At 40.9% G+C, this 12430-nt stretch overlaps 1 protein-coding gene across 1 annotated transcript in view; it reads left to right on the forward strand.

Annotated features, from left to right (window-relative positions):
* Positions 1-332: 332 nt before the first annotated feature.
* Positions 333-12430, forward strand: part of TACC2 (transforming, acidic coiled-coil containing protein 2) — a 42002-nt gene continuing 29904 nt past the window's right edge. The window contains exons 1-2 of the mRNA XM_010003976.1: positions 333-484; positions 8180-9488. Coding sequence (XP_010002278.1) covers positions 9094-9488 — 395 coding nt within the window. The 5' untranslated portion in view covers positions 333-484; positions 8180-9093. The remainder of the gene's footprint in view (positions 485-8179; positions 9489-12430) is intronic.

Here is a 12430-nt window from a genome sequence, read left to right on the forward strand (position 1 = left end):
CTTCCCTTATCCAGTTTTAATCTATTACCCTTTGTCATCTCACTGCAAGCCCTTAGTTTTGAAGTAGACAAGAAGTCTTGCTTGTAGACAAGGTGTCTTAAGTGACATAAAGGCTTCATATATAGACTATATAGACTTATAAAGACCATAGCCATGGTATTCTATTCTGGAAACCATACTGCCATGTATGGTCTCCTTTGGGAAATGTAGAGATAGCACGACAGCTGAGGTGAATGTCATCAGCTCAGAAAGCCCTGCATTTCCAAGAAGACCTGCCAACAAGAACCTTGACTCTGCTCATTAGTCTCTCGTTTGTTTTTTCCCAGGAGCTCTGACTCTGAAGAAGCATTTGAGACCCCGGAGTCCACTACACCAGTAAAGGCACCACCTTCACCTCCACAGCCACCCCCTGAAGTGGCAGCAGCAGTTGCAGCAGATACTGCAGAACAAGAGATAAAACCCCAGCTGCCCTTGGAAGACACAGGTAACAAGCTTGTAACGAGTGGGACAGGTTAGTGAGGGAGGTAAAGCTGCAGGGAGGTGTTTGTGTAAGCACAGGCAAGGAATTGACACTAATAAAATGTCTTCTGGAAGGTTAGTCAGTGCATGCTGGGCATTATCCATGCTGGGAGGAAAAACCCTCTCACCTCCTGAAATAAAGTTTTGGATAATCTGTTCACAACATTTGATAAATAATAAAGAAAAGAGGAGCTTTCAAGCAAAACTTTTCTCCTTTTTGAGGGAAACTTCAGTCCCTCTTCTCAGATTTGTAGGACATTTATAGAGGCAGATGAGTAGAAAAAGGAGATACCAGGTGCAGATGCAGGTACCTGGGTGAGCACCATTAACTGTGACAATTAACAAAATGTTATTTTCAAATGTGTTGTACCCTGAAACAGAAGGTGAACAAAAAGCCCATTAGAACAATATTTATATTAGCTTTATGGAAGGAACAGGGAAGCATGTGCAAATGTGTGTATAATATGCATATATAGAAATTGGTACATCTGGGAAAATAAAAAGGGAATATTGTGCTTAAAAAAACCAAAGAAGTCCCTTCCCTCCCCAGAATGTTCTTTGTTCTCCAAATTGAGTAATGGAATATGAGTACTTGATTAGCCCAAAATAGCTTTGTTTGGGCTGCCAGATGACAGCTCAACAGTTTTAAGATTGAGTTCCCCATTATGCTGTCTTTTATTCCTATCTGAAAGTCAAGTCATCTTGATCACCTGGCTAAATTATATAAAGGTAATTTTGCTCTAATTACAGACAACTGTTCACTTGTATTTCATTTGGAAAGACGCACAGCATTGCCAGGCAGTGCTTTAAAGCTTCCATTTCCACTGTAGAAGAGGGTGTGTTTAGCAGTGGACAAAGGCAATAATGTCTGTGGCTAGTGTGTGTGTTACGAAGGACATCCAGTTTGGATTTAAACCTTTGGGAAAGTGTCAAATAAGTTACAAATATCTCTAGCCACGAAAGGCATTTAGGGACTCATGCTTTAAGAATGCTCTTTAAGATTGTGATTTATGATACAAGGTTATAAGAAGCTAGAAAGATGTTCAACAAACTGATTCCAGAAAAGGAAAATGAAAAATTGAGACTCCCTGACACTTTCCAATCTGCTATTGCAGTTCCCTCTTCACTGCAGTACACAACATTACTCATTCGCCATCTATTTTAATTTTTCTAATCTTTTGCAATCTAGTGATTACAAAATAACTTCTGAGAGAACAAAAGAACACATGCTAAACAGGATCAGAATGTGTTTTTAATTACTGCTGTAGATTATCTTCAAACCCTTGATTACACATGTGCTTCCTAGGCATATGTGACTCTTGCCTCCCTGTATCCCACATCTCCCCATCCTTTCTTTCAGGTATTTCTAAAGAAATGTAGAAAACTGGATGTATCTATTTTTTATTAGCCAGTGTGAACTATGATGAAGGCCATCGAATGGCAGAGATTAAAACATTTAATATACAAGGGCCTGTAATAAGAGGACAAGAGGTAATGGATCAAAACTGGAAGAGGGGTGATTTAGGTTAGATATTAGGAGGAAATTCTTTGCTGTGAAGGTGGTGAGACCCTGGCCCAGGTTGCCGAGGGAAGCTGTGGCTGCCCCATCCCTGGCAGTGTTGAAGGGCAGGGTGGATGGGGCTCTGAGCAACCTGGGCTGGTGGGAGGTGTCCCTGCCCATGGTTGGGGGGTTGGAACTGGATGGTCTTTGAGGTCCCTTCCAACCCAAACCATTGTATGATTCTATGAATATTGCAAATGAGATCCGTCCACGAGAGCCAAGTCACCACAAACGACTAGAGCAGTGTTCAGCATCCCAAACTGATGCAAAATGCAGTTATACAAGAGGGTTATTTATGCGAGGGAAGATAGATGCATAAAGCAGAAAAAATTCAGTTGTGGGAGGGCTACACAAAGCATTCATTGGCTTTGGAAATCTTTAGAAGAAATTAATAATGCCCAGCTACAGCTTAGGTGTTTGCATGCTGCTTCAGAAACGTGAACAGTCAAAACATTTTGTACTTTATAAACTGCCTGGGTAACAGTTATTTTATAGTTTATTTAGCTCATCAGTTCTGCACATGGCACCACACAAAGAGAATGAGTCCTTTCCTCAGGATTATGGGCAGTTGAGGCAGAATTCCTCCTTGGTACCATACAGCTCAATAAATAGGTTTCAGGAAATGAGAAGGAATCTGGGCAGTTGAGAGCCTGGCACAGACCCAGGGAGAGGCAGCAACCTCCAGCTGGGCTCCTGGATCACCAGCTGCATGGCTTTGTCTCCTACATGAGGCTGGTGATAGAGCGTGTGCTTGGGTGGAAGGAGGAAGCATAGTAGGTGTTTTTTTTTCAAGGATTATTTCACCTAAATATGAGAATAATTAGTTATGCAGACGGTTGCAGTTATGCTGCATGATATCATTAGTGCAGCAGCTGGACCCCACTGCTGGGAAGCCAAGAGTGGAGTTTTTAATTAGGTTGACTTCAACGCTAGCTTAATAAATATGATGAAAGTGAAATGCAGTTCGACTCATCCTGGGGTTGTGCCAGCTCCTTGTGGAGTAAAACCTGCTGCATGGCTCCAGTCCATCAGCAGCAGAGCAGAAGAGGAGAGTCAGTCTACAGGCAAGAAGCGGGAGGAAGAGGAGTAAGAGAGCATGTATGGGAACTACCTCTGAATCCCAGAAAGTGGATTATACTTTCCAGGCAAATTACTTTAAGAGTGCTTTTTAATTATTGCTTTTTAATTACTACTTTGTAATTTTATTATTATTTTGGTAGTATTTTCAATTATTGTTGACTGTCTCATCAGCCTCTCATAGCAGTGTCCTCTTGTCCCTTGTTCCATCCATCTGAGCACCAGAAAGTGCCCCAAGCCCTTTCTCCCAAATACCCTGTTTCTATCTAGGAATTCCTGCCTAGGCAGGGACATTTCTACCACCCCTCCACCACAGTTCCCAGTTCATTATTGAATTCAGATTATATACACAGGGGAGATGTGAGAGTTGGAGTCCCCTCTGTGCATTACAGCCCAGTGATCAGGACATGGGAGACCTACATTTAAGTCCTTTTGGTGCCAGGGAAATTGAGGTCAGGCTTTCCAGCAGAGATGATAACCCAAACAAAGCAAACCAAATTTTTGGTAGAAAAACATCCTTCTCCATGTTTTTCCTCTTGAAGCCTGACACAGAAAAATTGAAGATAAACTTTATATCCAAAGTTTTGTCTCAGGATAAAAAGTATTTTTTCAGTAATTAAAAAAAGAACACTACTAATTTATTTTAAAATTTCAAAGGCAACTCATAACAAACAGGAACTTGAAATAAGCTGTTTTAAAACTTCTAGTATTAGGTAAATCCAGATCCTGTATGCTATAGGCAAAATGGACTCGTCTACTGAGCTATTGCATTATAAAGGAATATGTGGGTGCATGCATTTTCCAAAGATTTCTTTGTTTGCTTTTTTCCAGAAAATAACTAGGATTTAAATTCTTCTGTATTTGCTTTGTTAGATCTAGTTAAATTTTGTTTCTAAACCTTTCAAAAGAGCATTTAATTATTTTTTTTTTCCAGCTCAGCAGTGTTAAGACCTATTTTCAGCCTATTTGGATTCCCCCCTATTTTAAAGATACTTCAACATAGAATAAAATGCTCAGCTGCCCTATCACACAATGCACTGCTAGAATTATGTGTTGTAATTTAAAAGGAAAAATATTTTTAAATAGCTAGAAGTATTTTATATATTCTAACCCCTTAGCATATTTTCATTATTCATAAAGAAATTATTCAGATAAGCTCATAGTTCATGAAGATATTTCATTTTCTTCTTTAAAATACCTTTAAAAAATGTTGGAGTTGCCTGCAAATCTTATGGAAACATGTCTGTTTTATAACATACAAGAACAACATTGCTGTAGTTGACTAGAAAAGGTTTGTTTATTATTTTTTTAAATTCCTCCTTATTAATGCTGACAACAGACATTTGTTTTGTTTATTCATGCAAAAGGGCTTGTAATATCTTTCTAGTAACTTTTGATTCTGCCGTAAGAGGTGATAGGTGAAAATGCCAAGCATTAAACTTGCTGTGCAGCTCTTATTGAGTGGTCTCATCATCTGGATACAAGAAGTATGGGGCCTTTTATTGTCGTTGTTTGTTTTGGGATTGGTTTTGGTTTTTGTAGCTGGTCCAGAGAAATTCCTTGATGGAAGAGCAGAACATGGACCTTCTTTTTTAATTCATGAAATGAGAGGGTTTTTTCCAGGAATTGCATGTGGTTTTATGGCAACATAATATTTCCTGCTGCACTTCCTGTTCTTGAAATGCTTTGTAAAACTTAATATCTACCTGTGAGCAGCTCTTACCAGTAGGCAGTTCTTACCAGTATAAATTGTGGGTGACTCTCAGCACCAATAAAAGGCATAAACCTTCTTAAAACCTTGTGCTGGCCCCTCTCTAGGCCAAGTCCTGCCTTAATTTTCACAGCTCGTGTTGTAGTGTGTTCCTTTGCAATCAAATTGCATTCTAATAAAGTACTGTAATTAGTAATGCTGATTTGCTTAATTCTTAGCTGTAAAAGGACAAATGGGACTGCTCTCTGAATAGGCTGTTAGTGTCAAGGAAGGTCTTGCTGTCTCTTTGTGGTAAGAAAGCTGTGCTTTGCCATCCTGAGTAGAATCACAGGACCATAGAACGGTGAAGGTTGGAAGGGACCTTAGAGACCATCCGGTTCCAGCCCCCCTGCCATGAGCAGGGACACCTCCCACCAGACCAGGCTGCACAAGCCTCATCCAACCTGGCCTTGAACACCTCCAGGGATGGGGCTTCCACAGCCTCCCTGGGCAACCTATTCTAGCACCTTCTTACCGTCATGGTGAAGAATTTCTTCCTGATGTCCAACATAAATCTCCCCTCTTTCAGTTTAAAACCATTTCCCCTTGTCCTGTCACTGTCCTCTCTGGTGAAAAGCCCCTCCCCAGCTTTCCTGGAGTCCCTTCAGGCACTTGAAGGTGCTCTAAGGTCTTGCCAGAGCCTTCTCTTCTCCAGGCTGAATAGCTCCAACTCTCATGTTTTTCTCTCCAGTATTTCTGCTGTTACCAGTACTGAGCCAGTTCTGGTGTAATGCTGGAAGAGTCTAACAGTGCTACCAAAAGCCATGTTTCCTGAGACAGTTTCACATCCTGTTTCAGAAAGAAACAATTTAAATATCACAGTAGCCAGTTGAGCGAAGTTCTGCAGAAATCTATAATCTAAGCAAAGGATTTGATTAGGAGGAAGTTGTGAAATCAGCAGTAACAGAAGATGAAAGCTGTGCATAATGAGGAGCCCACCTGATTTGAATGCTGTTCTTCTCTGAGCAGCTGGAAAGCCTCATACATTCTCTCTGCTGCTGCCATGCATCCCTAACCTCAGCTCTACTACACCCATTATTTACAGTCCAAGTCCTGCAGGGCATCAGTTTATTTTATTTTATTTAAATGCATGCTTGTGCTGACTTTGAACAAGGGACCTCAATCCTGTTGAGGCCTTTGGCTCATGCTGGAATGAAAACAACACGTAATTGCAGATGGTTTCTTGTTCAGATCCCCCTTTTACTGCCATGCTGACCTACATTTGTACTCTGCTGACATACTCCAGCTATGCCAGTGTTTACTGTAATGTGTTCCCCCAAATGTCTTTCATATCCATGTCAGTGTAAAATGCACAGATCAGTCTAATGCTGGAGTTTCACAGCACTCTCTGAGTCCCCTGAACAGAAGTCTCAGTGAAGTGAGCACCAGCAAATCAAGTCTAATTAATGGCCACTCAGCCAGTCTGAAACCAAGACCAGCCCAGTGGGGATTAAGGAGAAAAATAAACTGCCCTGAAGTACTGCCATGTTATTAGCATCCAATTAGCAGAAAAACTCATTAAAATATTATTTTAATTGATGTAGCTCAGTAAGCTTCCACAATCTTACAAGAGAAGCTGTTCAGCTGTCACTCCTGTGACAATCCCTGGAAATAAGTGGTGCCACTCTAAGGTACTGCTTTGGGAAATGTGTCCAATGTCCTCAAATCCTTTCTGTCCTCTACATCCATAAATAATAATCCTTGTAATCTCTATGTAGACATGTCATTTCCCCTGAAACAAACAAACAAAAAAAAAGTGGTTTTTTCTGTTCTTAATCCATTCACAGCTTCTGACTAAAAGTAATTATTGATTGCTTGCATTGCTTTTATTAACAACATTAATGGGAAATTAAAATGGAAATTACTTTGCAAAACATATCAAAGTTGGAATGAAAAAGGCATAATTTTTTCTGAAATCGTTTAAGGATGAGAAAAGCATTTGTTTTTGCTTGGCTGTTTATAATTGCATAATTTAAAACATTGACAAGATGAAGAATGTCATGTTGCTTCCATAGGAAACAGTCAGTAGGGGGTTTTGCTCCAGGACGTGTCAGTGGGAGCTCAGAGCATCTGGTTTACCCCAGGACCCCAGCTGGAGCTGTGCTGGAGAGAGGTGTCCCAGGTCTCCAGTGCCCTGACTGGGACACACACACACAGGCAGAGGTGACTATGTGACACTCACATAGGGAGCAGCACAACCACAGCAGAAGCAGAACGTATTCAGAATTTGTAAAACACTTTAGTAATGAACATGTGTGAACTGGAAAGCAGGAAGGACCATAATTTTTTTTTTTTTTTTGTGATAGACACTGTTTATTTTCTACATTGCCCAATGCAGTCTTTACATCCCAAGTCAAGAGATGTCTACAAATGTTTTTAGGATTCCATTCCATAAGCAAATCTTTAATTACAATGAAAAGCTGCTGGGTTCACAGTTTTAACATATAATTAGCTCTATACATTTTCTCTTCATTGAGGAATTAGAGCTGCACTTTGAGAAATGTCTTCTAAATAATTTGTAGGGAGATTCTAGTGTTATTTTAAAGGAAGATCTTCAACAGAGAATATTTGTGCAGTACTCTAATTGACTAATTGTCTTACCTTTGCCATAATTTATTTCATAGGAAATTCTCAGTGATTCATCTCTTCATTATATACACGGAATTATGAGCTCAAAGTACAGTGTATTGACTGCTTGGGGCAGAGAGAGGAGCAGCATTCATAGGTTGTGGACAGGAAAGAATGTTCCTCTGGGAAACTGGTAAAAATAGCACATGGGAAACAAAACTTAGGATCAACATGTAAGTGCTGAAGCACCAGTCAGTTTACAGGGAATGTATTTTGTGAGAGCTCAGTCCTGTGAACTCTTTGTAATAGTAGAAAACAGCAGTAATAAAGTGCTTAATGTCCAGTTTTGCTGGCATTTGGCTTAGTTAGTAATATCCACCTCTTGATTTAAGTGGTAATTAATTCAGAAGAGATGCTCTAGAGGCTGTTGTAAATCCATATTTTGTGTTTTCATGAAACTTGCCTTGAATCCTTTTCTGGGCAGAACAGAATTTTTTTTTTTTTCCCCTAATCTAGCTGATATATGGAAAGAGAGCTTTGGTTTGTATGCCCTTTAATCATTGCTTAGCATTCTTTTTATGTTTTGTATTTTTTTAACTGTTGTTTTTGTTTTTACTTGCAGTAATATTATGGTAAAAAATTATGAAGCCCCAGTTTGAAAAAAACGTGTTTAAGTTGACAGACTTTTGTGTTTGTTCCCACAGGATTATCTTCAGAAACTGTTCCTGTAACTGATGTGCCACACAGTGAACCAGTTGAAGAAAGCCCTTTTCGCCCCCCTCCCCATTCTTTCTCCACTGTCTTCGATGAGGACAAGCCAATAGCCAGCAGTGGGACCTACAACTTGGACTTTGATAACATTGAGTTTGTGGATTCTCTCCATGCCTTAGGACCCAGCTCTCCAGAGTCAAAGAATCGTGATCCCAAAGCAAATGTTCGAAGAAAATCTACCGATTCAGTCCCAGTTTCCAAATCTACGTTGTCTCGATCTCTCAGCTTGCAAGCAAGTGATTTTGATGGAGCATCTTATCTGGGCAATAGTGAGACGTTAGCACCAGCAGCAGATGTGTATGGTACTGGCTCAAGTAGTGCTTCCAGTACCCTCAAGAGAACAAAGAAATCCAGACCAGCTTCCTTAAAAAAGAAGCAGTCGGCAAAAAAGTCTCTGGATGCTCCACCAGTGAAGGAAACACCACAGGAACCATCTGACCTTGGCCAAGCAGGTGAGGATAAACCAGTATTGGAAGCAAAGGTTGACTCAGTAAAGCTCGAATGTACTGAACCTTCTAAAATCTCTGCTGAGAAACAGGAGGCCCCACCCGTGCCTGAAGGATCCAGCCCTTTGGATCCAGACAGTATTGAAGGGATCAGTGCGTTTAGCACTGGAGGCAGCAAAGTACAAAACTCTCCCCCTGCCAGTAGGAAAACGCTACCTCTTACAACGGCACCAGAGGCTGGGGAGGTGACTCCTCCAGACACTGGAGGACCAGAAGACCCTCCAGTCAAAGGCATTGCAGTGAGGCTGGAGTTTGATTATTCTGAAGAAAAAGGGGTGAGTGAGGACCAGCAGGAGAGCACTCCTCCTCCCAAAAGAGCAGGGAAAAAGCCTGGTGCTAAAATGCCGCTACGGAGGCCAAAGACTAAAAAATCAGTGGAAAAGCTTGACAATGCTCCAACCACACCAACCAAGTCCCCCACTGATCCAAACGAAATCCCTATCACAAAAGGCTCTTACACTTTTGATATTGACAAGTGGGATGATCCCAAATTTAACCCCTTCTCATCTAGTACAAAAATGCAAGAATCGCCCAAACTGCCTCAACAAACGTACAGTTTTGAGCCAGAGATGTGTGAGGACTCTATTGACCCTTTCAAGACATCTTCTAAGATACCCAACTCACCCTCCAAATCTCCAGCTTCCTTTGAGATACCAGCCAATGCCAATGAAACAAATGGAACTGAAGGAGACAACTTGAATAAACCTGCAAAAAAGAAGAAGACGCCACTAAAAACGTAAGTTAAAGGGCTCAGATGTTTCTAGATGAGCAGAAGGACATTCCTGCCCCTTTGCACAGTTACACCTGGTTTATATTTAACTAGAGAGGTGAGTGTTGGTAGCCACACAACTGGACTCATGCTGGGGGTCTGTATTTGCTCTCCCTCAACCTTTTTCCTCAATAGTTTGGTGTTTCCAGACTTCATGTTCCTGGAGAACCAGGGCTATGTCAAGGCTGATCTGGCCACTGGACTGGCAATTGGAATTTTGAAGTTTTGCAGCTCAGTGTAGGTTTGAATCTGATTGAGGCCAAATTTTATCAATTTTGTGCTGAATTTTTGGTGACCTCATCTTTGATATTGTTTAGGCCGATCAAAGTATTCACACCTCTTTTGTGAAGAGTATGTTGTGAATCAGGGTTTGGAGAGCGAGACGTGAAATATCAAGGCAGCAACAAATCTCCTACTGCACACAGCAGGAAGGTGGTTTTATTTAGTGACTTACAGCGTTGAAAAGAAAATAAGCTGAGACAGATGAGTGCAGTATTGAAATATAGATCTTTAAATACAAGAGTAAAAAATGTGGAAAGTTCCTTTTCTATGAAAGAGGTTCTGCAGAAGAGTTAAAATCCCATACAGCTACATGGTAGGGAAATACCCAGGCTTTAAACACAGTTGGCAGGATAAATGCTCTAGTTATTTAGATAGTTAATTATTTCATTGGCTAGTTGCATGGATTCCATGGTTAGCTTTCTGGTGAGCATATTATCTTACCCATTCAGACATGGTTCTTTTGAGTTTGTAATCAGGAAGTTTATATCTCATTTATCTGAAATTAATATTCTGTGTGTATCTCTAAGGAAGTATCTCATGGCATGTTCCTTTATGACTTAAATGTTTCAGCTAACTAACAAAAATGTGACTTGAAAATTACAAAAGCCTCAGAATTTGATGATAATATTTTTAATGTAAAACAGTACAAACAATTACCTTTATGGAGTGATGTGGAATTTATTCAGCTTTTCACTGAGCAACCTTCTAGTTGTCTAATTCACATCCCTTGACAGGTTTGAGGAAGATTGTGCCATTTTTTTGTTTTTAGGAGCACTTTTAACTTACAAAAATTATAGACCACCCTATAATTGAGTTCAGTTGGTGTTGTTCTGATGGTGCTTCTTTTTGACATATGCCTGAAATTTAGGGGAAATCAAGGCAGGAGTTCTGATGTGTGTTAAGCTGACATATTTTCTGAGCCTCCAGTCCAAAGTGAATTTGTCCAAAGCAAGAAGGCTTAAAAGTCTGACTGTGAGAGGGAAACAATTTGAATCTTACCAGGGAAGTGCAGAGGGAGGGAGGGGAATTTTAACATTACCAGATCCTTAAGTCTGATATTTGCAGCCAGCCAGAGTCTTTCTGTAGCTGCAGTGGAGTTGACAGACCTCCAGTGTAACCCTCTTGGGTCCACCCATCTGCTGTGAATATTAGAATCAATTCCAAAGTTGTTAATACAGGGACAACATGAGTTCACAAAGAGTTTGTTAAACCACATCCGTCCTTGGAAAAATCCATCAGAGGACGGCCCTGACCTACAGTTTAAAGTTCCCTGCTGCTTTTTATCATGGTGGAAGGAGGGAAGCTGCCTTAGAGCAGAGCTCGCAGGGTGTAGGTCAGGAGGGCTGCAGGAATTCCCAGCCCTGGCCTGGGACTTCTTGCACTGGGTTGTGTTGTGTATCTGCTCCCTGCAGCCCCATAACCTACTTTTTGTTAGTGGTTTCTATCAGAGATGAGAATCTGCATATTAATACACAACACAGCCTGAAGCCATAATATTTATCTAGAAGAAAATTAGCCCAAGGCTTGTTGGGAGATGCCAAGGAAAGCAGGGGCTCTGATGGTCTCTGCCTGTCTCTGGTCTCTCTCCACAAAAAGGGCCCTTGGAACACTTCCTCTGGCCAGGCAGGGAGAGGGAGACAGAAGCCACTGCAAGATGCTTCAGTTGCAAGGAGTAGAAAGGAGGTGGTTTGAATTAGGAAACCAGGACTTGTAAATCTGAAATAGTTGGTAATTTTTAAAAGCCAGAGGTGGGGGGGGCTATTGGCAGTACTGAGAGCTGCAGAAATGCAACTCTACAGACCAGTTAGAAAATGTGTTCCTTTTACAGCAAGACAGTGTTTTCTAGGTTAGACCTATGGGAGGTGAAGAAGCCAGGCATGAGTTTAAGCCATTGCTAAGCCTGTACTGCTTTGAATCTGTGCCATATGCCAATCTTACCTGTGTTAAATCAATAAAAATAATCAGCTTTTATTCTGGAATGAAACCTGCAGTCTAAGCATTGAAGAGATGAGAATTTTAGAAGAGATGTCAGCAGAATGCAAATTACTCTTGGGTCATATACCCAAGTGCTGAGCTGTTTTGAGATAGATCATCTAGCTCAGATGATACTGAATGAAGAGCAGCAGATGCCTCCTGAGTGCCTGCTTGTAGTGATGAATAAAAATAGGTGCCTTGGATAGACATTGCTGTGGGACCTGTTGGATGATAGGAGGCTGGTTTAGAAAGGGAAGGTGTCAGCTTTCAGTAGCACTGCACGTGAGGACATCTGAGCAGAAGCTGCCAAGCTTATAAGCTAGATGAAAACTTTTCTTGAGGCAAGGCCTTTGTTCTCTCAGCACACAAAGTCAGGTTCAGAGAGTCAAAACAGATGAAGTTTAAAGAAATGTCATTTTCTTTCTTGACTGCGGCAAACGCTTTGAAATGGTCAAGTAGCTTCTCTGCTGTCGTAAGAGATCAACAGGCACAAAAAACCTTGCATGACTGTGCTTTTTCCTTCAAGAACAGTTTTATATCCCCTATAACAACAAATAGCATGTTTTGAAAAGAAAGCAGGTGGCTACTGTCAGGGAAGGCAAGGACACTTAGTGTGTTGACAGGAACTTAACTTAGAGGCCTCAGCTTTGAAA

This window comes from Chaetura pelagica, unplaced genomic scaffold, assembly GCF_000747805.2.
Source record: "Chaetura pelagica isolate M959 unplaced genomic scaffold, ChaPel_1.0 scaffold248, whole genome shotgun sequence".
NCBI lineage: Eukaryota > Metazoa > Chordata > Aves > Apodiformes > Apodidae > Chaetura > Chaetura pelagica.